The sequence below is a fragment of the Tyto alba genome, unplaced genomic scaffold (genome assembly GCF_018691265.1).
Source record: "Tyto alba isolate M040663 unplaced genomic scaffold, T.alba_DEE_v4.0 Super-Scaffold_9, whole genome shotgun sequence".
NCBI lineage: Eukaryota > Metazoa > Chordata > Aves > Strigiformes > Tytonidae > Tyto > Tyto alba.
Genome location: NW_024881330.1, coordinates 21,758,762 through 21,783,536, shown reverse-complemented (window position 1 = coordinate 21,783,536; position 24,775 = coordinate 21,758,762). Strand labels below are relative to the sequence as shown.

Genomic DNA, 24,775 nt, shown 5'->3' with positions numbered 1-24,775 from the left:
AGCTACCGACCTAGTAGGAGTTTGTTTTTCATACAAGCTCATACATCATCGATACCTATGAATATAGTAATATTGTATAGATAAAATAGATATAAATATAGATATAAAGCAGACTTGTATAGACTACAAGTCTGCTTTCCACTGTCAAATTAAAAATAGTAACAATTATCATATGCTTTCTGTGTCTGTCTTAAAATATAAGTCTTTCTGTGCCTGTTTGGCCCATGCGTTGCACAAAAGTATAGGTTATATTGTTTCTACACATAGGACAGTAAACTCACTGTACAGGTGTTTTTTTGTTGGCCTCATTTCTCTCAAATATATACCCAGTGACAGTTGCTTAAAAAGAAGGGCTATCACATGTGAAAATGCAACTTTAAACAACATTCTACATTTCTGAGGCAAAACCTGTCTAGACATGATAAAAGAATCATATTTTTAAGAATACAATTACCTCTCAAATGGTAAACCAGACAAATAGATGAAATTATATTAAAAAAAATAGGAATCCTATCCTACAAAAAAGAATTTGTTACATCAGGGAAAAATCTCATTATCAGTAAAAAAGTTTTTTTATATTAATGCATTATGCTTTTGCTCTGGTGATCTCACTTCATAAGCCTTTGAGTTACGGGGGTGTGTCTCTCCATAGAGCCAGAACACAAAACAGTATTGTAGGTGAGTTCACCAGTATGGTTAGCATAGGTTTGCCTAGGGTGTAACAAAGGAAACACTTGAACACACCAATAAATGCTTGGCTGTGCAGCTGGCAGGGACAAAATGTATAAAATTCTTTAGAGACAGGAACAGGGAGATGTAGCAGCACGTTTAAAATAGTGTCAGTTCCCCTGAATCAGCATTTTTCTGTACCCAACCCCTTCCAGAAAGGGGAAAAACAAAAAATTAAATTCGTTATCTGCTATCAGAATTCTATGCGTTGCTAAGAACAACAGAGATCTTCCTAACACATTAGAGAATTAGGATTCATCTCTTGTGACCTAACAAAACAAGAATGTAGAAAATGCACTTAAAAGCCACTGTTCATTGATTTTACTTTATAGGTTAGTTGATACCTTCTGAAGATAAATATTAATACAATCCCCAAACTTACCTACTTCTAAGAACCTACAGAGCTGCTGCCACATTATAACTGCAGTTATTATTTTATTATTACTCCATATTCTAAAAAGAATTTTCCTGTTCTTATAACAAAATCCCTTTTAAAAAGAAATTGCAATGATAACTTTATGCAGGAAGCCCCGTATAATGTTTATTTGTTACTGTTGTTTCATGCTGGCTCTTGAGAAGTTGATTGTGGATAGATTGTTGGTCCCAGAATGCACTGCTTTGATGGGGACAGCAGGGTCATTTTCATTTGCTTTTATCTACAGAGAAGAAAAAGACAATGATATAATCTTTCAAAAGAAAATCTCTGCTTTGCAATTTGTCACTCAGAGAGGTAATAATGGAAAAAGAGTGCTAGGAGCTAGAAAAAAACGATTATTGCTCCCTCACTCTATTGCAGCTTTAGCCTTTAGTCCTCTCTATTACAAAAGCTTTCTCCCTTATGACAGAGGAAAACAAATAGGATGCTGCACTCTGTTGCTGCTACTGATGCCTTGGATGAGGTTCACTGTGACACAGCTTTAAAGGAATAATACAATGAAATGTGGAAGAACTAACTTCACCTTCCCATCACTGCAGGTGTGTTCCTGTCCTCATATTAATTAGCACTAAGAGCAAACCCATTTTATGTAAAGTGTAAACTGGGGCTTTACATCCATCTATCAGGAAATAATTTCTCGAACTAGCTGATGTCACTGTTGGTACACCTATGCACCCCAAAACAGCCTGGATTTTGTCATGCCTGTTGCCATCCACTGACCCATATTAATCAACTCCTCTGCTGTAGTAGACATAGTTTCAGCTGCAGTTGGCATACGGCAACCTCATGTCTCAATTACGCTTGCTGAAGGTCTGTCGTCGTTTGAGCCCAGCTGGCAGCTAAACGCCCCGCAGTCGCTCACCCACCCTCCCCCCACTTGGGAATGGGGAGGGAATCGGAGGGGAAAAGGGAGACCCACGGGTTGAGAAAAAAACAGTTCAATAACAGTGACAGAATAACACGCTGACAGCAGTATCAATAGGTAATGTACCATACAGCTGCTCACCACCCGGCGACCAACACCCACCTGCTCCCGGCCGGCAATCCCAAACACAAAGGCACCACAGCAACACTCCCAGAAATGGCAGCCTCTCCCAGCCCCCTCCTGCCTTTATATAGTGAGCACAATGTCACGTGACATGGACTATCAGCCAATCGGGGCCCAGCCCTCCAGCTGTGCTCCCCCCGCCCCCGCACACAGGTGAGGGCACTGGGCCCTGGGGAGCCCCTGGGGTCTCAGGGGGCTGCAGCTCCTCCCGCTGCCAGACCAACGGGAACTCTAGTCCAGCCCCAACCAGGACAAGGTCTTGCTTAGTTCTTTTACTTTTCCCTGAATTTCTTCTGCTTGTTAAACAGTTAAATAGCGAGGTGGTGTTGCCTAGTTTTTATACTCTGCTGCCTTATCTCAACCATATGCTGCACTGCACTGATCCTTGCTAGGTTGAGAGACAGTTCAACTCGGTAAGCCAACAGAAAACTAATCAGAAAAATGAAGCTAATTGTTTTCTGCTGGCTTAGCAAGTAAATTATCTCACAGAAAGATCTGCTGAGCACCATGGCATATTCAGGTGGGGGAATATCAATAACTAAGCTATTCACTGTGGCCCCTTAAGAGAAGGGGAGATTTTGGGTGTTATTCCTCCATTGGCAGCACTGAGCCTTACAGCAGCTCAACCATCCGTTAGACCACTGCTGGCATTGACTGCAGCACCTCTATTGAGTGAGGACAGCTGTTGTCATTGCAAACCAGATCTATCAATCTTCTTAACCCAAACAGTACAACTGTTGGAGAGTTATTGTCTGTAACACAGGAACACTAAAGAATTTAATTCTTCACATCAAACTGGTTTTGAGTTCTTCCTGTAAATTTGCAAGCCAAAGCTTTATTTGTGCTCCTGATGCTAACTGAACTCAGGTTTTGATATGGGCCTTCATACCCATGTTTCAGTCTAGCAGTTAAACTCCATTTGCCTCCCTCAACTGAACTTTTGAAATGAGGTTCCAATCAGAAAGACATTCTCCATACCTGGGCTGACACACATTTTTATCAAATTTAAAGATACCTACAGAACTCAGCTTCTGCAAGGGCTTATTTCAGACAAACCTGTCACAAGCTAGGTAGCCTGCTACACTTTTGTTTTCTTGAAGTTTCAGAGAAGTATTAAGTAAAGTAGTTTTCACTAATCAAAAGAGACAATTACCTGCAAGAGCCAAAACTGGTGAATGAGCCATTATTTTGCTGTGATGGGTGTTGCTGATACCACGTCTGTATATGGTTCTCTCTTAACAGGAACAGGCTGACAGACCTGCAATAAAATATTTAAAATCTTTCACTATCATTTGTCTTCCCCTTGCAATTGCTAGTTGGACACAATGAAAATAGCAGTCCTATGATAACTCAGATTTGTATGTTATGCATCCTATTACTTTCATCAAATCTCTCTCTTGAAAAGATCCCTTACACTAGGATTAAACTGTTTAGTTCTCAGCTTTCATCAGGCGTTTGGTGGCTCAATCTGTTCAGCAGCGTAACAAAGTAATTCTAAGCCCATTTTTTTAAAGAACAACTAACCATGTTCCACCTCATTTTATTGATGCTTCTCCCTTCCTTAGTCCAAACAGATCTTGGATTGGCAAAACCCCAGAGATTATGGCACATAAATAATTAGGATATACTAAAACACAATCATAAATCAATTAATCTGGTTGCCTCTGTATATTTTTTTTTAATCTTGGTTCAGTTACTTCAGGATATCCCGGTAGAGAACAGGTGCAGAGGAAACACACCTGAGCTGCTCTCCAGAACAACTGACTCATTGCATGTTCAAGCTATAAACTTGTTCCTTGTTATTCACATTTTCCAGTGATGTTCTTAATACAGGTAAGAGAGGTTAATGAACATCAGTGAAACAAAGCCTTGTGTGAGTATCTACCATCCACCATCCCAGCTGCTGGCTACACCAGGAGGTTGAGCTGGTTGAAAAATTGCTTCTGAAGACATGCTGCACTTGATGTTTTGGTTAAGGGAAAATTGTCTCTAGCTTTGATGAGAAACGGAAACCACCACGTTTACTGAAGTCTTTCAGAATTCTGTAATTATCAAGTTTCTTACAAATTTTAGTTTAGTTTTGATACTAACCTTCCTCTAACATGGGATATAAAGCTTTAGTAGAGATGCCAGGATCTGGAGTCACTAAAACTCAGCTATGCCTGAGGAAGAACCTAATTATCATTTAATAACTGCAACATGTTCTCTTACATGAAAAGGAATGCCCCAAGTTTTTGCTTGTGTAATGCCAGTACAAATCTGTTTTCAATAGCTAGTTTCTATTACCATTACATGGCATTTATTTTGCATTAAAAGTCAAAGGGATCAACATTGCACAACAAAGAAAATGCTATAATAATAAGCAGCCATCATTAACAAAGTACTAAATATCTTCAATGTCCAGTGGATTAGAATCACAAGCACATACGACTGAAGATAGATCCAAAGGACTATGATTTCTATGAAGAAGACTGAAAAGAGAATCTATCTAGATTAAAAATGAAGAATGGGTCTACTCTAGGTGAGAAGTTCTCACTATTTAGCCTGTGAGACCATCTTATTTGCAGCTAGCCTTGGACTTGCATGACCTTTGGAGCAATTGTTATAATTCAGTTACATGTTCAGTATAAAGGGAAGATCTTTTTTCCAAACAAATTCAGAGTTAGGACTACTGAATCACTTTTCTACTAGGTTTGGGAAGTCCAGGCACAGATTATTTTCTTTGACCTGCCTTTCCCCCAGAAATATTAACCTTCATTCACATTGGAAAGGCAAAAGATTGTATAAAATTTGTGGACAGATTTAAATGAGGAATCTAGTTTCAAAATAAAAAGCGAAGTAGAAATGGCATTGTCCAATGCTAACATAATGCAAGTGCAAATACCTCTAGTTTATCTAATTTACAATGACTCATACTACTACCAAAAAAAAAAAAAAAAAGTGTTCTTTTATGTTTGAAAAACCTCAAAATGCAATAATCTGTTTTCTGTTCTTAGTTCCCAGGGAAAGACAGTGTGCTCATGAGGGGACTTCCTTGCATATCTATTGTATTGTGTGTATCAACTTGCAGGCAACCCACTAGCTCCTGTGAAAGTGTGGTCTTTGGAGGAAAGCCTCACTCAGCCACTTTTACATGCCTTTCTCAGTCCATAAAGACAACAGTGAGAAGAAATATACAGAATTATCTTGGAAGCAATTCATCATTTTAGATCCTGCAATGAATCCTACTGATTCAGGTTGTGATTTTAAACTGTACTTAGTCTGGGCGCTTTTGCAAAATTTTACTCACAGTAAGTAATACTAAGAATGTAAAAGCATCCTTCATGAATGCTTGCATGGTAAATAGGCACTGAAAAATCAATCTTCATGTATTTCATAATACTTATCTTTTTTTTTTTTTTTTTTTTTTAAAAAAAGCAAAATAGAACAAGAGCTTGAACAGAGCTATCTTGCTTGGTCTAGCAGCGCACTTTGCAAATGTTCAGTTTTTAGCATTTTCTTGCTGGAACAGATCCAAGTGTTCACTATAGGGTTTATCTCCAAATATCTCATCCATTAAAGAGTTAGAAAATTATTGATTTCTTCCTCATTGTAAGATCTCTTCTGCATCAAATCTTAGGCCTCTCTGATTTTCAGTGAAATCAGTGATGAAATGTAGCAGTTAGTCAGATTACTCATGAGCAAAACTTTGTCCACTTTTATTGTGAGTAGGACGTGTTTATTTTAAAAAGTACCCAGGCTTAGTCTATAAGCTGTACAGACTACTCTAAGAACAGGAACTAGTTTATGATATTTTTCTGTAAGATAAAGAGCAATAAAAATTGAGTCCTTAGTTTAATTTCCTCCCACCCTGGCAGATTTTGATTAGTAAGGGAAATTACCATTGAATCCCCAAACCTTTCTTCCCAAGAGCTAGTTATCCTCATGTTGTACAAAGCATTACAGAGATTTATTAGTTTAATTAACCTGCTCCCGCTGCCTGACTCTTTCGTAGACATATGGAGGGAATGGTGGACGGGAGACATATTTGCCTTCTCCTGCTGTGACATTGAAAGCTCCGCCTTCATAAACCACTTTGCCTCTTGAAACTGTCACAACTGGGACTCCATGGCATACCATTCCTTCAAATATATTGAAGTTGTTGGCCTGGTGATGTGTCTTTGCAGAAATTGTCCTGTGTTTACAAAACAAAACAACACCCAAAACGACCATGATCCTTTCATTTTACTTCATTATAAATTTTTGAGAAATTGATAAAGGAAAAAAAATTAACAGCATTATTAAACTATGACATTGTACAGTACATCATGGAACAGCTGTAAAAGTAGGATAGAGCAACAACATTTAATTGAACAGTAATTACATTTCAAAAGAATGAAGAAGGAGTCAAAAGGACAGAACTTTGCAGTCTTGAATCACAAAATTTTCCACTAGAAAGAGATTAGTGGAAAAAAAAAATCAGGTTGTAATATTTTATTTGGATAACATGATTTCATTCTGCCTTGTCAAGCAAATATCTATGCACGATAAGGTCAGAAAAAGCTCTGACCTTTCAGCTAGAATGACTTGCAATTTCAAATTTGAAAAGTATGGCTGTAACATTTCAAAGATTGATGAATAACACAAAGATTATTTCACTGGAAAGTCAGTAGATGGTAATGAATTTTGGTAACTCTTAATATGAGTTGGATTGATCCAGTGACTGACAGCCCAAATATCTTGACACTGCTAAATAATAATGACAACACCAAATTTCCACATACCTTTCCTCCAAGGGTATTAAGCAAATTATAATTTTAGACCTCAACAGTACTCATTTGAACGATGGTATTATTTCTTTGTTTATGCATAGATCTCATTCTTTATGATCATAATTTTTCTAGCTGATTTCTCCAACCCTAGCTGGCTACATTAAAGGCCGAGCCAATGCTAGAGCTGACACTAGCACCTGGAAGTGCTGTGTATACTTCCTTTATTATCTATTTTCCCTACTAATTTTCTAAAATTTTAGTTAACATCCTCGTCAAAATGAGAAAACCACAACAAAATCTGTAACTTTCTTGAAGTATAGAAATTTTCAAAAGTAATCACATATCAAATACTTCAAATGATTACTTATACAGAGGAAAAAAGAATTTGTGAATGAATACTTAGTTTTCCTTTCATGTCGTTCTGTTGAACTAAAAGAAATTGGTTCTACTAAGGGCTACATTTAATCCTTGGTGGCAAGTGACTTTTCAAGGGCTGTTATATAGAAATACTCTCTATGGCCAATTTGCCCATAGGAATAAAAGCTTATTTGGCAGAAAACTTGTGCGTCAGTGCTCACCATTGTCACCATCATCTTGTAGATTCACAGTGGAAAGAGTGAGCAATAGAAGTCGGACCTTTCTTGTGTTCACCGGTCCTATGAATACTTTCCAACAACTTTATCCATGGGTGTTATAATAGCACTAGAAAGAGTTTGTGAACATATTCCTCTAGTTTATTGCATTACCCTTATGGGTCCAATTGCTAGAACAGTAAGTAAGAACAACTGTAATATAATTATCTTTAGCATTCTCTGGGTATACTTCTTATCTATTTGCACAATAGTACTGGGACACAACAAGAAAAATGGAAGAGGTAATTTGATCAAACAATCAGAAAAATAATCAAGATCCTTCAACTCAACATGGGACCTGTTTAAATGTGCTAAAGGAGGATCACTAGAGGCAAACATGCCTCAGAGGTAAATATGTCCTTCATTAAAAGACACAAAATGAATGGAAGTTAGCACATTTAAAAGTAATATCCATTTGTACAAATAAACCTTACAATACAACAAAACACATTTCCCAGAGCTTGTCTCAACAACAAACTTGTATAGAACTCATTTATAACTTTTCTTTTGAAACAAGCCTTAGATCACACTGCCCTTTCTGAAGGTGAAGTGCATTCTCCCTAATGGAGATCACCAACATTTTTCTGTGATTTAACCCTTTGACATTATCAATGACAGTGAAAATTTCGGGTAGCAAGTGAGCAAACAACTAAAACAGAACTAGATGCTACGCTTGGGTCTGAAGCTCACCCTCAGCAACCTTATGCAACAGACTGTTTACTGCTGTATCAGCCATTTCAGTAGCAGGCAGCTTGCTGCGGATCTTAGTGAAATTCCAATGTTTGCTCTGAATGTCTGAATACTATTTACCACTTGGCTAATGTCAAGATCGGCTGTAACCTACTTAAAATCCAAGAAACCGAGACTGTCACTGTAGTGAAGTATAATGTAACAGCTGTCTCTAGCATCATAACTGATGCCTGACATAAGGGATTACTAAACATGGGAGATCAGATTCTGTCTTCTGGATTCAAAAGCTGTATTGGATTTTTTAAATAAAATTTGTCAAATTCTCTAATTCTGGTTATAAATTACAGTGGCTCTTGTATCAAGGAACCCTTTCTCAAACACAGACTGAGATCAGAATGATTACTTCAACATTTAAAAGAACATTCTCCTCTGCAGAGAGGATATTGAAAAGGCATCAGGCCTTGTTTTCTTCCTACTTACGTCAACGTTTTTATGTAATTCACTACAGCTGCTTTCGATACACCTGTCTTGCAAAGAGGTTTTAGGCTATCAGTATAAAAATTGACATTTCCTCTAGTACCAAAGAGAAGACATGCTCTGAAATTGTCTTTTTTCAACCCAGTGCTTCTGTCCAACTAACTTAGAGTCAAATAGTAATTATTTTACTCTAAAGCAACTACCAGATTTTCTGTGACTGTGTGAGGATTCAGGGACTAGTAATCCTGTATTTAATTATACTGTATGCAAGAAAGGGTTTTACTGCCACTCCTAGAATATAGTATCTAAATAAACTACAAACTGAAGTTTCAATTTTAGAAAAGAGCATCAGATTAGACTAATACAGCAAGCTATAGGGTGAAATTCAGGACTGTACAGGTGGTCAGCTCAAAAGCTATGCCCTGAAGCTTTGTTAAGTAGTTAGAGGTACCAGTTTTCATTTCAAATCAAACACAACCCAGGAGCATCATAAACATTACGTCTCAGTCAGAGCCTGAAATACTAAATAGTGAGTTACAGTCAGGCAGGAGGGGGAACTGAATGAAGGGAAACCATTAGACACTAGAGTGATCTTCCACCCCTCATAATGCATGGGACATGAAGCTATATCAGCTACATCAGTGAAGGCTGATCTGTTGGACTAGAGTGAGCTCTAGAATCCAAACTTTGACTGTTGAGGATTATCACTTTAATTTTCAAGGTGGGCATAGGAAAATGAAAAATGTATTTACTTTCAATGGAAACTGGATGCGTATCTCACACAGTTTTCTTTAAAAATTCCAGGTACAGGAATATGAGGGAATTCTGTAGTTGACATCCCTTAGGCAAGAATAGCTGCTGAACAACTCAGTAAAGGGAGTGGACAGCTATTTTATAATTAATTAATTAATTTAAAACATAGTAATAAAGGCAGCTAAAATGACCTGAGTCCATTGCTGAAGGGAAAACAACTGCTTTGTTGACAGCTGCCAGAGAAAACCCACTTATGTAAGAGTATTTGAGCTGTAAGCAACTTGTCTCTGTGCTTACAGTGAGTGCAGTATCTCTAAACTGTTCCGAGCTGGGAGTAGGTGAGAAATGACAATTTACTGAGGATAGCATGAGCCTTTGAGAGCTGCCTCTTCACATCACTTTCAGTTGCCTTTGAACTCTCCCTATTGTTAACCTGCTTTTCTAAGATTTAGAAAAAAATAAATAGATCGTTCAACTTTCTCTGCTGTCCTGAGCCACCACTCGTTTATATTGATGTTTAAGTTGAACTTTTAATATTAAATAGTTTTAATAAAAAGAAAAGCAAGAGAAGGAAAAAAAGAGGAAAAGCAAGAAAGATAAAGTCTTATAATCTATGTGCAAAAATGCTAGCTATAAGCCTATAATGTGGATTAAAACCCCATGGCCTATTTTATATTAAGGAATTGCAGTAATTGCACATGCATATATATTCAGGCAAATATTTGTAAAGTTGTATTCCTAGTCTCTCAAAAAATATCTTTAAGTAAGCATTGCCTTCAAGTAGTCACATGAAGTGAGATTTGTAGATAAAATAATAGATGCAAGAAGCGTTAGGAAGTTAAAGTTTGGGAGCTTCAAGTCAAAATTACTTATCCAAGGGATGGGATCTTTATTTCATGCAATCATATCTCCTAGAATTCATCATTTGAAGATGGGTAAAGAATTACAACAAAATTATTTTTCTGATTATGGTAAGTAACTCATTTGTCAACAATACCATCAGTCTGGTCTTATCATTCACTCCAAGTTAATATGGAATTGAAAATTGTCAAACTGTATAATGGGCAGGAGGGAAACAGTAATGAGAAATTAAGTTTACAGAAAAGCATAAGAAGAGAGGAAAATACAAATTAGTCTATTCAATAACTAAAGAAGATCTGGAAGTGATACTAGGGTGAAAAAGGCAAGGTTATATAAGGAGAAAATAAGAAAGATTTTATTTTTTTGGGTAACATTTCTAAGATCCAGTTCTCTAAAGAGAGCAGCTGACATTTTGCGAGACAGCAAGTTACTAGGGAAACGTACATCATGCTCTCTCAGAGAGGTTTATTTTGTTACAGTTCACAGAACCACAGAGTCATTGAGGTTGGAAAGCATCTCTGGAGATCATCTATTTGAAGCCCTCTGCTCTGATCAGGGTCAGCCAAAGCAGGTTTCTTAGGGCCATGTCCAATAGGGTTTTAAGTACCTCCAAAGATGGAGACTCCACAATTTTTTTGGGCAACCTGTGACAGTGTTTGATTACCCTCACAGCAAAAAAAAAAAAAAAAAAAAAAAAAGTAGTTATTTCTTATGTTTAAATGGAAATTCCTGTATTTTAATTTGCGCCTATTGTTTCTTTCTCAATTTCCCCTTAATTTGAGATAATAGGCCTTTGACAGGAACTCTTATTCTAGTGAATTAGTGTGCATTCATGCATGCACACACTTGCACTTGTGCAAAAGAATATGGGGCTGTTGAAGATGCCAGAACATACTTGTCCTATGCATACATGCCATATTATTTCATTTTACCTCATTGTGTCTAGATGCAGTTATCCTTATACCCAGTATTCAAAATTATGCTCATTCATCAAAAGAGTAAGACAGTTGCAGCATTATTTATTCTAATCATCTGCTAACATCTTGGTTTCTTCCTCTTTCATGTTACAAAAAATTACAGGCAGTAGCTTGGCAAAGAATGCTTAAATGTTGTAACTTGTCCCCAATTAAGCCTCTGAGGCTGAAAACTTAACTACAAATGAGACAGACATAGGCAGCAGATTTTGGTTCTAACAAATTCAAAAGATTTAGCAATGAACATATCTACACACAAAGGCATTGAGGGAATATATGCCAGCAGGCTGGGGCACTCTGACTTCTTGCTGATTTGCATCCAGTGACTGTTTCCCCTAAAATAAAATGCATGCACAGTACTGGAAACAGGGGCTAGAAACCCCATCTTCCCTTGTCATGTCACGGCAGGTAGATTACAGAGTAACATGTCCTTTTCCTCCCTTTCCTCTTCACCCCAGGACCCTGCATTCCCAGTTAATCAGGGACCCCACGCCTGCAGCTGTGTACTTGGGGCTGCAGCTGTCACTGCTGTGCTCAGGGTTGAGCCCAGCTCCATTGGCACACTTCGGGCACACACTGGGGCTGCCAAAGACGGACACTCCATCGGAGTCCAAGGAGGATGGGGTGAGAGACTGCTACCTGCACAGCCAGCTCTGCCTCTGCATTCAGAAGTAGCTCCCTTTTAGGTTATATTTAGTGAGTGGAAAAAAACTGGTGATGGAGGTTTCCCAGACTGCATGCAGTTATAATGAAGTGGCTGGACTTAGAAAGTTAAACTTCATTTAAGACAGGTTTTTTATCCCTACGGGTGTTTGATCTTCCCTTCGGGGCCTGATCCAGAGTTTGTTTGCAAGGCTTCAACAGGCTACAGTGAGTTTATTGAGCCCTAATATCTGCCAGGAACTGAATATCTCTTATGAGCTCTTCAGTACATTCTGCCCCTACTTTACAAGGGATGCTCATCTCTTTCCACAGTCTGAATTGGGTACTGCAGTATTTAGATTTCTTGCTGAGCATTTCTGAAATAAGCCCTAGAGATTCTGTATTCCTGCTTGCTTTCAAATAGCTGAAGGCATCAGCTATAGAGGACACCCACTCGCTGACAGGTGACATTCCCTCTTCCTTGCTTATTCTGCCCTCTCCTTCTGGAACAGTCTTTACAGTTGCTTTTGTTTCACAGACTTGGGGCTGTTATATTATTTGCGTGCAGCTGAAAGGAGTCCGTGAACATGCTTGATCAAAGCACAGATTAAAATAAGATGGTACAGTGAGTACACATTTGCTGCCTACGTGCATTTTCCCAAAGAGTTCTCACCAAACATTCCTGTGTGCACACGCTGTACTTGGGATGCTGAGGGTGTTGAGGTCTGCAAGATGGTGTTTGGTAGCACAAGGCTGCAATAAACCAACAGGTCCCTTCGGTATTTGCGTGTTCTTTAATGAATATGCAATGAATATAAGGAAGCTAAGAAACAGACCTAACCTGGCAGAACTCACAAACCATCTTTTCTAATGCAGTTTCTAACTAATTTATACATTAATATGTTTCTTCCCGATAATGCTTGTTTTCCTGCAGAACCACTAAACCCAGTATTTAGAAGCTTCTAAATCTAATAACTGCTGCTATACCTCATATAATATTTTTCTGCAGAAATTATCAGAAAATGCTGCAGAAATAGGTCAGTCAACTAAGCTGGCCCGTAGAAGGAAAGCCTTAGCTAAAATGGCCGTGCTGGAAATGGAACCTTGAATTGCAATTGCTCCTGGCTTACAGAGCTGTCACGTTGAACTCACTAGGTTTTTGAAGCCAAGAAAGAGAAAATCCTGAATGCCCAGATAACACCCAACACGTTGCTATTGTGCAGTGATGTGGGAGAGGAAATGCAGCCAATTTTATAGGGATATAAGTTTTTGTATTTTGAAGACCCTCACTACCTTTCAGAATGACTTCAGAATCTTCCCTATAGACTTCCCCTGACAGATTGTGGTAATACCAGTTCCTCACAGCAATACTTCAGCAATTGTCTAACTCTTTAGGCTACTATCAGCCAGTATTTTAAGCAACACACCACCAAATCAGAACTGGAAAATTGCATTTTCCTCTTACAAGACTTAGATTTACAAACAAGGAAAAAAGTAATGCTCAGAAGAGGAAGGATGTAGCAAGAAAGAGGAACAAGCCTATTGTGAAATTGAAAATCACTCCTTAGAGTCAACAAAGCACATGAGGCTGAACCTTGTGTAATATCTTAAATGGTTGAAGTCCACTAGCTAGATCAGTTTTTTCTTCTGGGCTCTTTGTGCCCTCTTCAGGATTTGTAGTGAAATGAATAGACAAGCACTAGTGAGATTTATTTATACTTACTCATGTAGTTCACACAATTATACCTGCAGAGAGGCTTGTTCCCAGCAAAGCCAAAGGGATAAACAATGGGAACAGTACCAGATCAGGAAAAAAGTATTGGTGAAACTTAAAATCAACTTGTTTAGTAATAAAATACAGTTTAATATTTGAAAAACTGCTTGAAGAAAAACTGCACCTTCACAGCTGCAGTGGGCAAAAAGGCAATTAGAGCACCCAGGAGAGAGTGAAGGGAAGAAGGAAAGTTTGGGAGGCAAAAGGATAAATCATTACAGGAGCTGACAAAGCAACTTGAGAACAATGTCAGAACTCTGCTATCCTTCTAGATTCATGTGTCCCCAGGCAGAGCAGAAGTGATCTCAGAAAAGAATCCTTCAGGGTTTTTTAAATCAGAGTTCATAGCTCCACTGTCCTGAAATAGCTCATTGCTAGTATCTCAAAATATGCTTGCTCAACATGCCAGAAGGCATAATGCACATGAAAATCTCTCTGACCCAGCACTGGGCAGGCCTCTATGTTTATTGGGGTTGACACTCCTGAAACTTCTTTTGCTGGTGCTGCCAGTTTTTTGTGGGACTTCTGAATAGCAATCTCCATGTCTTCAAGCTTTGCAGCTTAAAACACAGAATGCTTTTCCTCTCACTCTCACATGTTTTTGGTACTCACTAATACACTGAAATGAGTGAGAATATAAAAAATTCAAAAACCAAGGCCATGAAAATGTTGGTTGTGTAAGGTAAATCTATTATTAGGGATTTTTTTATCTCCATTTGGCTTCCAAATCAGATTTACCAAGTTTTGTTTCAGAACTTCCTTCTACTGTGACGGGAGTCTTCAACTCTTTTTTTTTTTTTAAAAAAAAAACATGGCTGAAAATCTAATGCCATCTAAGCTGAAACAGGTGAGGCTTTAGGAAGACCCAAACACTGTGATAAGATTGATGAAAGCTGGCCATACTGACATCATGTTCAACACTCCACAAAGGTTATCTAGGGTTAATGATTGCTAACTTCTATGGATTTACAGACTGTTTGGATGACACCAATGAAGAGATTTCAAGGAGGGTCAATGTGTGCCATCAGTGCAGTTGTATGCTACACTGCTCACTAGTGCTGAGCCCAGGACGAAAGCACCAGCCCAGCACCCACCAGACCTGCTGCTGCTGTGTGCGGGGCTGGATGTGGGCAGATACAAGACTCAGCTGTTAAAGTGCCTGCAGATTTAAACTAACCTGCTCAGCAGTTGAGCAGTGGAGATGCATGCACGCAGACTATAGGCATCTCAGCTGAGAAAGGCAACTCCTCAGGTGAGCTGGCTCTGTGTCAGCAGGCTGCCAGACCACTGCCAGGCAGTTTAAACAAAACCAGGATGGGCACAAAAGCCAGAGCAAGAGTCAAGATGCATTATCCTTGAGATATTTATAGTGGCCTGAGTATGGAGCTGGCTGATGTTGTGAATATACCTGAAGACAGGAATCATCTGTAATGAACAATATGCTGTGTGAGTTGAGACTCCTAGAAGAACACTGCATGATCTTTGTAGCCAAAATGTACCATGGCATGCAGGGTGAGACATCAGCACATGTTTTGTGCATCTGGTGTTGGTGTGACAAGCTCTATTCTAGCAGGCTTACTGTGCACAAAATCAGAAAGCTCCTTAAATAAAAGCATAAGCATGCACAGCTTGAGCTTTAGAACCAAGCTCACTCCTGGCTCTACCAGTATATTTGCTCTATCAGCTAGGAAGAAGACATAAGGAGGGCAAGACCCCACACTTTCATCACTCATCTAGCCTACCTTTTAATATGTTTGAAGTAGTTGTAAGTTCAAAACACAAGCTTGTAGAGGGTCATCCTGCAGGAACACAGGCTCCTCTACCTGCTCTTTGCAGTGGGAGGAAAGCTAAACATAATCCAGCAATTAACAGAGTTAATTTAAGATCCCAAAATGGTTATTTTTACTGTTAGGATACCAAACTCTGGTAGCACAATGTACAGACCTTGTTATTTTTGCACTTGGTGAGCAATCTAGGAGAATTTTTAAAAATCCATCTAGAGATCAAAGATCTCCACTTACACACACAACTGTAGGACACAAATAACCTGTAAATAATTTACGTGAAGTGCTGTTGAAAAACACCATAACCTCACCCCAAAGGCTGTACAGAGGCTTTGAGATATTTTTTCCTGCAGAGAGGCTGGATAGGAGGAAATAACTACCCATACATACCTTGTAGCTTCAGGATCCCAAATTACGATGTCAGCATCAGAACCCACAGCAATTCTCCCCTTCTTTGGGTAAAGGTTGAAGATTTTGGCTGCATTTGTGCTGGTAACAGCTACAAATCTGTTTTCATCCATTTTTCCACTGTACTGCAGAAGAGTACACAAAAGCAAACTCATTAGTTTTTTAAACAAGGAATGAAAAAAATGTTCCTGTTGTTGAAAAGGCTAGGAGGAGTGGCAGCTTTCTGCCAACATTACATCAATATTTTTTTTAATGTCATACTGAGGAGTTTAAAAAAAAAAAAAAAACCAAACCTATTTGTCTCAGATGCACATACTGCAATATACATTCATTGAATACGATAACTTTATTTTACTTTATCCCATAGTAGAGGAAAAAAAAGACAACTTTAAAGACAAACACTCTGTAGATCCAGTTCCAGGTCAACTGAAATAAAATTTTGTAGTTGGCTTTGAATCTGTAGTCCCGCTCAGCAGTTTTGTCAGAAGACATAACATCTCTCAAGTATCTAGGTTTTAGAAAATGGTGAGACAGTATTAAGGAGAGACTAGAAGATGATAATGGAAAAGCAAGTCACAAAGTATAATATAGGAAAGGTGATTTGCAAATCTCTTCCGCAATAATATAGAGGTACAGTTCATGTCTGAGATCAAACAGTATAAAAACCCGATTTGATGATGTGCCACATCAGCAAAATGGCAAATAATAATGGATATACATGTGTCTTGGGACTGTTCACTGCTACATAACTGATTTAATCCAGCCTCTGAGACTGTTGTTTGTTCAGAAAGCCAGTTACACTGGCAGTAATACTGTGCATAGGTCAGTCTAGGAATCAGAATGTCATAAAAACATGTTTGTATGGTGGCTTGTGAGCAATCATCTGAGAAAAAAAGCATAATGAAAGTGGTGAACACTGTTCTTCTAAATAATGGTATATGGAAAGGGAGAGAAGCTTTCCAGACAAACTCTCACAGCTGTGTAATATTTTACAAGTATGGAAAGGGAGGATGTTACTGATTGAAGAACCTTTTGAAAAATTATCTTGCCCAACAGGATACACTGTTCAGAACAACACTGATGTACATATTCATGTCTCACTTCCATACTAATATACATATAACTAGATTATATTCCAGTTTACACCATAAATAGTCACACTAGAGCTATGCCACAGGTGAATGTAGGCAGAAGTCCTCTTTGTGCACACCAACTGGAGTGGAATCCCAAATACGGGTAAACAAGAGAGATTCTGAACCACATCCTTACCAAGTGTGAGAGGTAGATAATTCTACTGTGACAAATAAATATGCTGTAATGCATTATCAACAAGACTTCACTACTGGAAGAGAACTTAGTATGAATTAGAAAGTTGAAGTAGAGCCTCCAAAACTTAACAGTATTGTAATAGCCAGAGCAATTATAACACCCAGTAAGCAGCAGATCCCTCAACAGATTGCCCTACTTCCCCCTCATCAGACTAGTCCATATCCAAAAAGCTTGGCCACTGGCTTTCATATTTATATTTGTTTAGAGCCTGAAGGGCATTGTCCCAGCTGAGCAGTCTTGTGTTGGTACTGAGGATCTGAAGTCAATGGGACTTGAAGGTGTTCATCTCATCATATCACAGGACTGAGCCATACATTGGAGAAGCATTTCTTATCTCTAGCTTGTTTCCTCCAGCTGAAAACACAGATTAGAATTTGACAGGCACACACCCAGTGTGGAAGCTCCTCCAACAGCTAAGTTTGAGAGAGATCAAAGAGGAAAAAGTACAGAACTGACAAAGTTGAAACTGTGGTCACCTCTTTCCTTTTACTTTCCTTTCATCTGTTGAAAAAGATGCTGCAAGTAAATGTACTGTGCATTATTGTTAAAACAATAGCAGTCATTTGCTGCTAAATGATGAAAGTGATTCTCTAGTGCTATTTTTTTAAGCACTAAGAATCTTCTTCTATCTCCCAGGACCATTCAGTGACAGTGAATGAGGACTGTTATGGTGTTTGATCAAAGGAGTTATCCTATGATAAATACACTTGATAAAACTGGAGACTTGATAACTGCTGAGAGATTATATTTTGAACTGCTGAGAGATTATATTTTGTTGGAGAAATAAATTACCTCCATGTTCAGATATCTTGATATACTTACAACGCCTTTTTCCCATATGACTGACATCCTGTCTTCCACACCATTCACTCCATTAGGGATTTTTGTGAAGTCATCCTTCCCCAGAGCTTTCTGGCATATGTCAAAGGTGCAATTGTCAGTCCCAGTCACAGATAGGTCATCACTATGGAGAAACAAAGTTCCTTATGAATCAGAGCATGTACCAGACAGTGCCACACTGGAGAATCTGTTGTAAGGCTGGGTAGACTGAGCCATCCATCCTGCAAGGTGAAACTGGTATGCCCTGCTAGCATTTCTTCAGTCCCATCTTTTAAGAATAGCTCCACAGTTGAAGCCAGTTCCCCCGTGATGTAGTTTCCTTTTCAGAAATCCTTCAGAAGAAACCAAGCACCAAAAATAACACTTTTACTTTGGATATGTCAAAGGTGTCCCACAAATGGAAGATCGTCCCACTTTGCCCAGAGCAAGGGGCTCAATTCCATCCTCACTTAGGGAAATTTTAGATTCTGTCATTCCATACACCCTGTGAAATTACTAAGGATCTGACCAACCATCAGCCAGTGTTCAGACATACATGCACAGACTCTTCAGTCAAATTCAACATTTTTGTGGAGATAAGATTTTTTGGTAATGAAATACCAGCAAACCGCAGATTTTGTTAACTGCAGGTGTCTGAAGGATACTTCTGGTCCTACTTCCTTCTGAAGGAGATGTTATGGACAACTTATATCTACTTTCAGAAGTCATCAGGCTTAGTTTTTATGCAACACCCAAATTTCAAGTGAAAAAGAAGCTGACAAGAAAACTCAGAACCCCTAGCTGTGACCCCACTTTTTACACATTTCTCACCGACTTAGAGCCTTACTGTTCCCCTTGGTCATGTTTCAATTTTTGCTGCAGTATTAGCAAGTCAAGGGCTATTGATTAAAATCAAATCGGGACAGAAGGCCACAAGAGTTCAGAAAAACAAAATCTGAACACTTTCTGATTTCTGTAACAAGCAATGTTTTTCATCTATGGTTTCACCTTCCATTTCTCCTTTCCTGATAATGTAACATTCTGTGCTTAGAAAATCTCCAGGGCATCAACCTGTTATTATACACTCCAGACAAAAATTGATGTGTATTTGGCCATCAGCTGTCACTTCTTGTTTATCTGCTTACTTGGCCAGTAAGTTCATGAGGAAACCAGGAGTAGATGGATCTGGTCTCAGTGGAGGTCCCATGACATGTGCTGCAGCATGAGCCCAGTCTTTATTCCAGTAGTTGGTGCCATCGGTGCCAAGACTAGCAGCAATAGGCTCCCCATAAACCACCTTTCCTGTAAAATGTAAAGCAATAGTATCATCATCAAACAACATAAAAATGCATATCTTGTATTTTTGCTATTCTGGGTCTTTTTGGTGGCAATGGATTTATATTTGTATGAGTTTTTAAAATTAAATGCCAACATATGGAAGGACTTAATAAACTAAGCTATAATACAGCATTTCTGTTCTGAATATTCTGCTGGTGATCTCCCAATATATTTCCTCATAAGAACACTGCTTGAGCAAGTTTTTTAATTAAATTGTTGACAGATATATTATAATGGGTTTTACACATGTTTTACAAGGCATGTGATTGAGATTTCAAAAGGAACATAGTCCTCAGTTGCATTAATTATGTTCAAGATCCATATATTTCTTGGTAGCACCTGTTTGGTGTTCTGAAATTATTGACTATATAACAATGTAAATTAATATATACAGCATACAGACTTTGCAAGCAAGGTGGTACTTTTAGTTGTCAGACTATAATTGTTCCAGGAAGAACAATATGGCATCAGACATAAGCTAAAGAGTGTAAAAACATTTCCCAAATAAAAAACTATAAATAATTTAATATTTGAAATTATCTTCCAAATTTTAATATTTAATTCTTTGCTGCACAGTATTCTAGATTCCTCAGAAGAGGACAACAACCCAGACTGGCTGTCAGCCTTTGGAGAGAGCTAACATATTTTAGCTATTTTTCCCTCCTAGGAAACATGAGTTTGAAGCTCATCAGAATAAGACAGGAGATGAAACGAGGTGTTTCCCTTCCTGAGGAGGTGGTCCAGCCACTTTGATGTTCTTTAGGTCACAGGTGGTAACGTCCTTGACTGTGATGGTTACCAGAGAACCAGAGCAAGCTGGGACCTGGCACACCCACTCACAGGGTGCTTGGTGCAGGTTAAAGGCAGCCTCTGATGGATCCCAGCAAGAGCTTTTGCCCTCTCTGGCTCCCTATAGACAGTGGGTACCTCACTATGGGTCCCAGATTTTATTCCAGGCACAGTTTTTATTAGAACTGTCACTGCATTACCCCACCAAGGGCTCAGCTGGTAATTGCTTGGTGATATAAAACAGTGACCTTTCTCTGGATTTCTGTGTGTAAGTCAATCATACATTCACAGTACTGTTGGAAAACAACAAAGCAAATTTTGCAGATTTCTCTCTGTACATTAGATTCTGGTACTTCTGTGAGCTACCGGATTATAACTGCTACACTAGGATAGGTAGCTACAGAGGAGCTTAATTTTTTTCAAAATATGTTTCCTACTGCAGTAGTGCCACTCCTTAAATATTCTGTGATAGACTTGCAAAAATGCCTCATGCCATTTAAAACTCATAGTTCTACAGTTATTTATACAAAGTTTCAAGACTTACTCTGACACTACTGTACTGTACATTTACTCCAAGTACTACATAGGATAACTTCTTCCATGACCTAAAGATTCCCTATTAGCATTATTAATTTGCTATAACCACATCAGCATGCTCTGACATGCTGAATGTGCTTGTCTCATATTGATGTTTTGGCTCAGAGCATTCTAAGCTCCCAGTCCCATTTATTTACATATATTACAGATTTGTACTTGGGCTCAGAGGGAGACGACCACCAAATTTTTGCACTTGAAATCATGACTTAAGCATTTATTTAATGTTTTTTGCATCTTATTTTCAAAACTTAAAGCACTGAATATGAGGCCATCCATGGAAGTGATATGACCACTCGGTGAATGAGGAGGTTTGAGTTAGACTAATGTTTTCCTAATTCAGAGCTGCTGCAGGAGTCAAGGGATCTTGGCCTTCTCTAGGTAACTCAAACACAGTATTTGAGGGCAGGCCACCACAAATCTAGATATATACAGAAAAAGCCCTGCATATATAACCAATCTCCTATTTTTACCTTTTAGGCTTTTGAGATATTTTTACGAGCAAAGTCAGTAGAAAGGGGGGAAGGGGAAAGTGTGGTGTACGTCTTTCCTACCACATCTAAACAAGCTAAAGAAACTTTGAGCCAAAGTAAACCTGAACTATGAATCATTAGAACATAGCTATAAAGGATAAAAGTTAAAATGGTAGGAAAAGAGTAAATGTTTAGTTTCCATAAATAATTTTCTTATCTCAGTTTCACAACATAAAAATGAAAAGAAGTCTCCAAGCTCACAGTCATATATGCTGAGTTGATTCTAACTCATGCACCACAGCTGATGACAGTATTTCTGCAGTCAGAATTTGACCTGAGCAGCTCTCCTTGTTCCCATGAGTAGGAAGGAGTACAAGCCTTTTCCTCAGGTTATTTTGAGTCTGAATACTGCAGCTTCAGTGGACTACATCTGGACACTTCTGCTGGCTGTGCAATTTCTTGTATTTCATGTGGACCGTGACTAGCCAGATTGAAGGGTACAGTAATGTCAAGATACTGCTGTAATCCAAATAACAAGGAAATTCTGCATTAAAGCTCTTTTAGTTTGATTGGCAACAAGGAAATTCGGCAGAGGTCCTTCTAGCTCAGTTGGCTTCTGCCTATAGGTATAAAAGTAGAATAACACAGTAATAAATCAGGTCTTTCCATATGTTACGTTTTCCTTCATTCAGTAAAAACAGAAAGCAGAAAGTGTTCTGTGGTTTGGTCTTTCTGATATCTCTGAGCTGCTGGGAAATAGATGTGGATTTGGTGACTTTTCCATTAGTTGCCTAAACTGTCTGGCAAGAGCTGTTTTCACATAAATTATAACAAATAAGAACAAGAAATTGTCATTTATTTTTACCACCTATCAGAACTCAAAAAGAGCTATAATTTTGAGAAAAAACAGCTACCATTTGCAGGCTTGAAAAACTGGTTCCTGTGGTCTTATTTTAGTAAAAGTTTCAGAAGCACTTAAGGTAAGGTCATATGGGGCAAAGATACTCACTGACCATCTATGGTCTGAAAGAAGCAGAACTGCAAGCCAGGGTTTATTGAATTAGGCATAGCACTGTATCAATTAGGCTATCTACAGCTTGGACCTGAGCTGTCCTGTGTGAGACAGCTAAAAAATTGGCATTTTTAGTTGCACTCCTGTGCTCAGAATCAGCTTGTGTGTATACCCACGGCTCTGAACATGCCCTTCCTCTCACTAAGAGCAAACCTAACCCATGACTGATGGTAGGAGGTACCAACTTTATAAATCTAAGCAAGCTTCTTGTAATCTGACCAAATATATATTTTTGTTTGCACTTTTTAAAAAAGGATAAACCTTTTTAAAAAATTTACTTTTTACTAAGATCCTGATCTCCAGTTCTGATCTGTGCAGTTAAATGGGAAAAAGGACATGATCTCTAGCCTTTAGTATGCTTAGAATGAAAGCATTTTTAAGTGAGAGGCAGTATAAATTATATATCCCTAAATCCATTTTATTAGCCTTGCTTCCCCATAGGCATTACTGGCTGAAGGAATGGGCCACAGGGCCACATTAGTTTTCCCCGCTAAGTTCACATCAGATAGTCCTACCAAGGAGAGGGAGCTGCACTGCTTGACACCAGCACTCTACAGCCTTGTCTTCTCATTGTAGGGAAGATTTTACACAGTAGCAGGAAGGGGATCCTCTTTGTCTTCACACTCAAGGGAATGAGACTGGTGTGCACACAGAGATATCAGACTGCCCTTCTGTGGAAGCCGACGGTTCCTCTCCTTATTCTAGCAAGATTTAATATCATGTTTGCACAGGGATGAAGAAACAGCCCACTGAGAGAAGCAAGAATGATTCTCACAGAGAGGTGCTGGTTTTGACCCTCTCAAGTAGAGAACTGGTGAACCATTGCTTCTGGCAAACAGATTGGTAGGGCCCAAAAAAAGATCAGGATGGGGTCATGAATTAACCTGTCCCTCTTCAACACAGTCACAAGACAGAAATCTTGGATTTCCCATTGAATATTCAGCAGCATTGTAGCTGTTACTGATGTACATGAAAAACATGCTGCTACAGTCCGGAGACTTCCTCTGATGAATGGTTTTGCTGAGGATCAGAGCAGATATAGATGGTGGACTTTGGCATGGAGGGGGGAAGGAAAGACGATTGCTCATATTTCCCTAAAGTTTTTTTATTCTGATGTAAGAACTATTATCCCTGAGCCATGGCTCACTGAAGACAACAGAATTATACCTACTGTCTTCAGCAAACTGTATAAGGCCTTCTGTCTCTGGCTCTAATATTATTTTTTCACCTTATAGCTAAATGAGGGACAGAGAAGAATTGGACCCTGACTTACATTTTTGACTAGGAAAATCACCATCCCACAGAATTTGAAAAGCAATGCTTCAATTCTGCTATCACACTGTCACCCAGAAAATAGATTACGCTCAGTGAAGATCAGTTTCCCCCCTTCTGAGGTCAGGGATGGAATAGGAAGGGATATCAATCTTCCTCTGACATAGGAAGGGATGAATATGCATCCACATACTATACTTCATGCTAAGTGCTTGGAAGGGAACATGAAAAATTTCACAATTTTAAAGAGCAGGAATCTAGCATCAAGAGATGGAGAAATAGTATAGTAAAGATTAATAAACTGCATTAGAGTGAATATTTCAGATGCTTTAGATTCTTATAGTATTTAGGAGTTTACACAGTTTTCACATTAAAGTGGTTTTAACCTGTCCAAGTTGAAAATCCTTCAGCAAATTCTTTGTGTTTTATTTATGTCATTCAAACAATACTTTGAGAATTTAGTTTTTTTTTGTTTGTTTGTTTTTTGTTTTTTTTTTTTTTTTTTTTTGGTCTGGAACTCCTTGTTTTTTATTACCACTTTTAATTTAAGAATGGAAAATAACTTTTACAGAAACTAACAAAAATGAATTTATAATTGTCAGAATTTATACAGGTCAGTCTCATTAAAAACTAAGTTGTTGTAGCTATCTTTGTGGTACTCTAGCTCTCTTTTGAAATTTCTTAACCAGTCCTAAACAGTTTCCGAAACAGTATACTTCCATGAAAATATAAATTAATTATGGAGAGATATTATAAATTGCTGTGCACAAAGGCAAGAATGATCAACCCAGGAAGCTGTAAAATCCAATTTGCACTACAATAGGTGTAAGTTGTACCAATTTCTTCTTTTTACACATCAAAGAAGCATACATATATGAAGTCAGTTATGAAACTGGCACTGCAGACTATTCTTACAACACATGGCTAACAATATTTTACAGTATTTACTTTCAGCATAGAATGTTTTACTTGAATAGTGTATTATAAAACACCATCTCCTATCTTAGCTTTTTTATGTTCACAGCCAGTGTTTCATCTTTAATCTGGGCATTTAACTGTTGTTACAGCTTCTTGTAGCTAATGTTGACACCACACCTGTGAATATACAAATAACTACACTGACAGACATA

At 38.4% G+C, this 24,775-nt stretch overlaps 1 protein-coding gene across 1 annotated transcript in view; it reads right to left on the bottom strand.

Annotated features, from left to right (window-relative positions):
• Window positions 1-1,248: 1,248 nt before the first annotated feature.
• Window positions 1,249-24,775, bottom strand: part of DPYS (dihydropyrimidinase) — a 33,971-nt gene continuing 10,444 nt past the window's right edge. Inside the window, exons 6-11 of the mRNA XM_032987908.2 lie at window positions 19,253-19,409; window positions 18,111-18,252; window positions 15,942-16,084; window positions 6,180-6,387; window positions 3,367-3,471; window positions 1,249-1,385 (exon numbers count right to left, since the gene is read on the bottom strand). Of these exons, the coding sequence (XP_032843799.2) occupies window positions 3,397-3,471; window positions 6,180-6,387; window positions 15,942-16,084; window positions 18,111-18,252; window positions 19,253-19,409 (725 nt within the window). The 3' untranslated portion in view covers window positions 1,249-1,385; window positions 3,367-3,396. The remainder of the gene's footprint in view (window positions 1,386-3,366; window positions 3,472-6,179; window positions 6,388-15,941; window positions 16,085-18,110; window positions 18,253-19,252; window positions 19,410-24,775) is intronic.